Source organism: Eimeria mitis, genomic scaffold (assembly GCF_000499745.2).
Source record: "Eimeria mitis Houghton genomic scaffold, Emh_scaff2158, whole genome shotgun sequence".
NCBI lineage: Eukaryota > Apicomplexa > Conoidasida > Eucoccidiorida > Eimeriidae > Eimeria > Eimeria mitis.
The window spans coordinates 2,495-2,997 of NW_013570483.1; the positions used below are offsets into that span (position 1 = coordinate 2,495).

The window sequence follows — 503 nt, forward strand, 5'->3', positions numbered from 1 at the left end:
AGCTGTTGTGCTGGCAGGAGTGTATAGATAAGCTGCAGGGGCTCCTGGGGGGCCCCGAGACGCTGCAGCTGCTGCAGCTGCTGCGTAGCGACGCATCCTTACATAGGTAAATAATAAATATATTAAAAAAAATAATAAAAATAAATACAAGCGGTTGATGTCTACTTCTTTCTCCTGCTGCTGCTTTTGATGGTGCTGCCGTTGCTGCTGCTGTTGCTGCTCCTGTTGCTGTTGCTGCTGCTGTCGTTGTTTCTGCTGATGCTGCTGCTGCTGCTGCTGCTACTGCTGCTGCTCCTGTTGCTGCTGTTACTGCTATCGTTGTTTCTGCTGCTTCTGTTGCTATTCCTGCTGTTGCTGCTGCTGCTGCTACTGCTGCTGCTGCTGCTGCTGCTGCTGCAGGCTGTGCAGCGAGGTGGGTGCTGCTCGGGCGGCGACGCGGAAGCCTCTGAGTGCAGCAAAAGAACAGCAAAGGAGACAGGAGGATCTAAAAAAAGAAGTATGTA

General features: G+C 51.9%; 1 protein-coding gene across 1 annotated transcript in view; it reads right to left on the reverse strand.

The window, feature by feature from the left end:
* Positions 1-161: 161 nt before the first annotated feature.
* The window catches only part of EMH_0049520 (uncharacterized protein), a gene marked incomplete at both ends in the record, with an annotated part of 1,894 nt that continues 1,552 nt past the window's right edge, over positions 162-503 (reverse strand). Inside the window, one exon of the mRNA XM_013496539.1 lies at positions 162-445. Coding sequence (XP_013351993.1) covers positions 162-445 — 284 coding nt within the window. The remainder of the gene's footprint in view (positions 446-503) is intronic.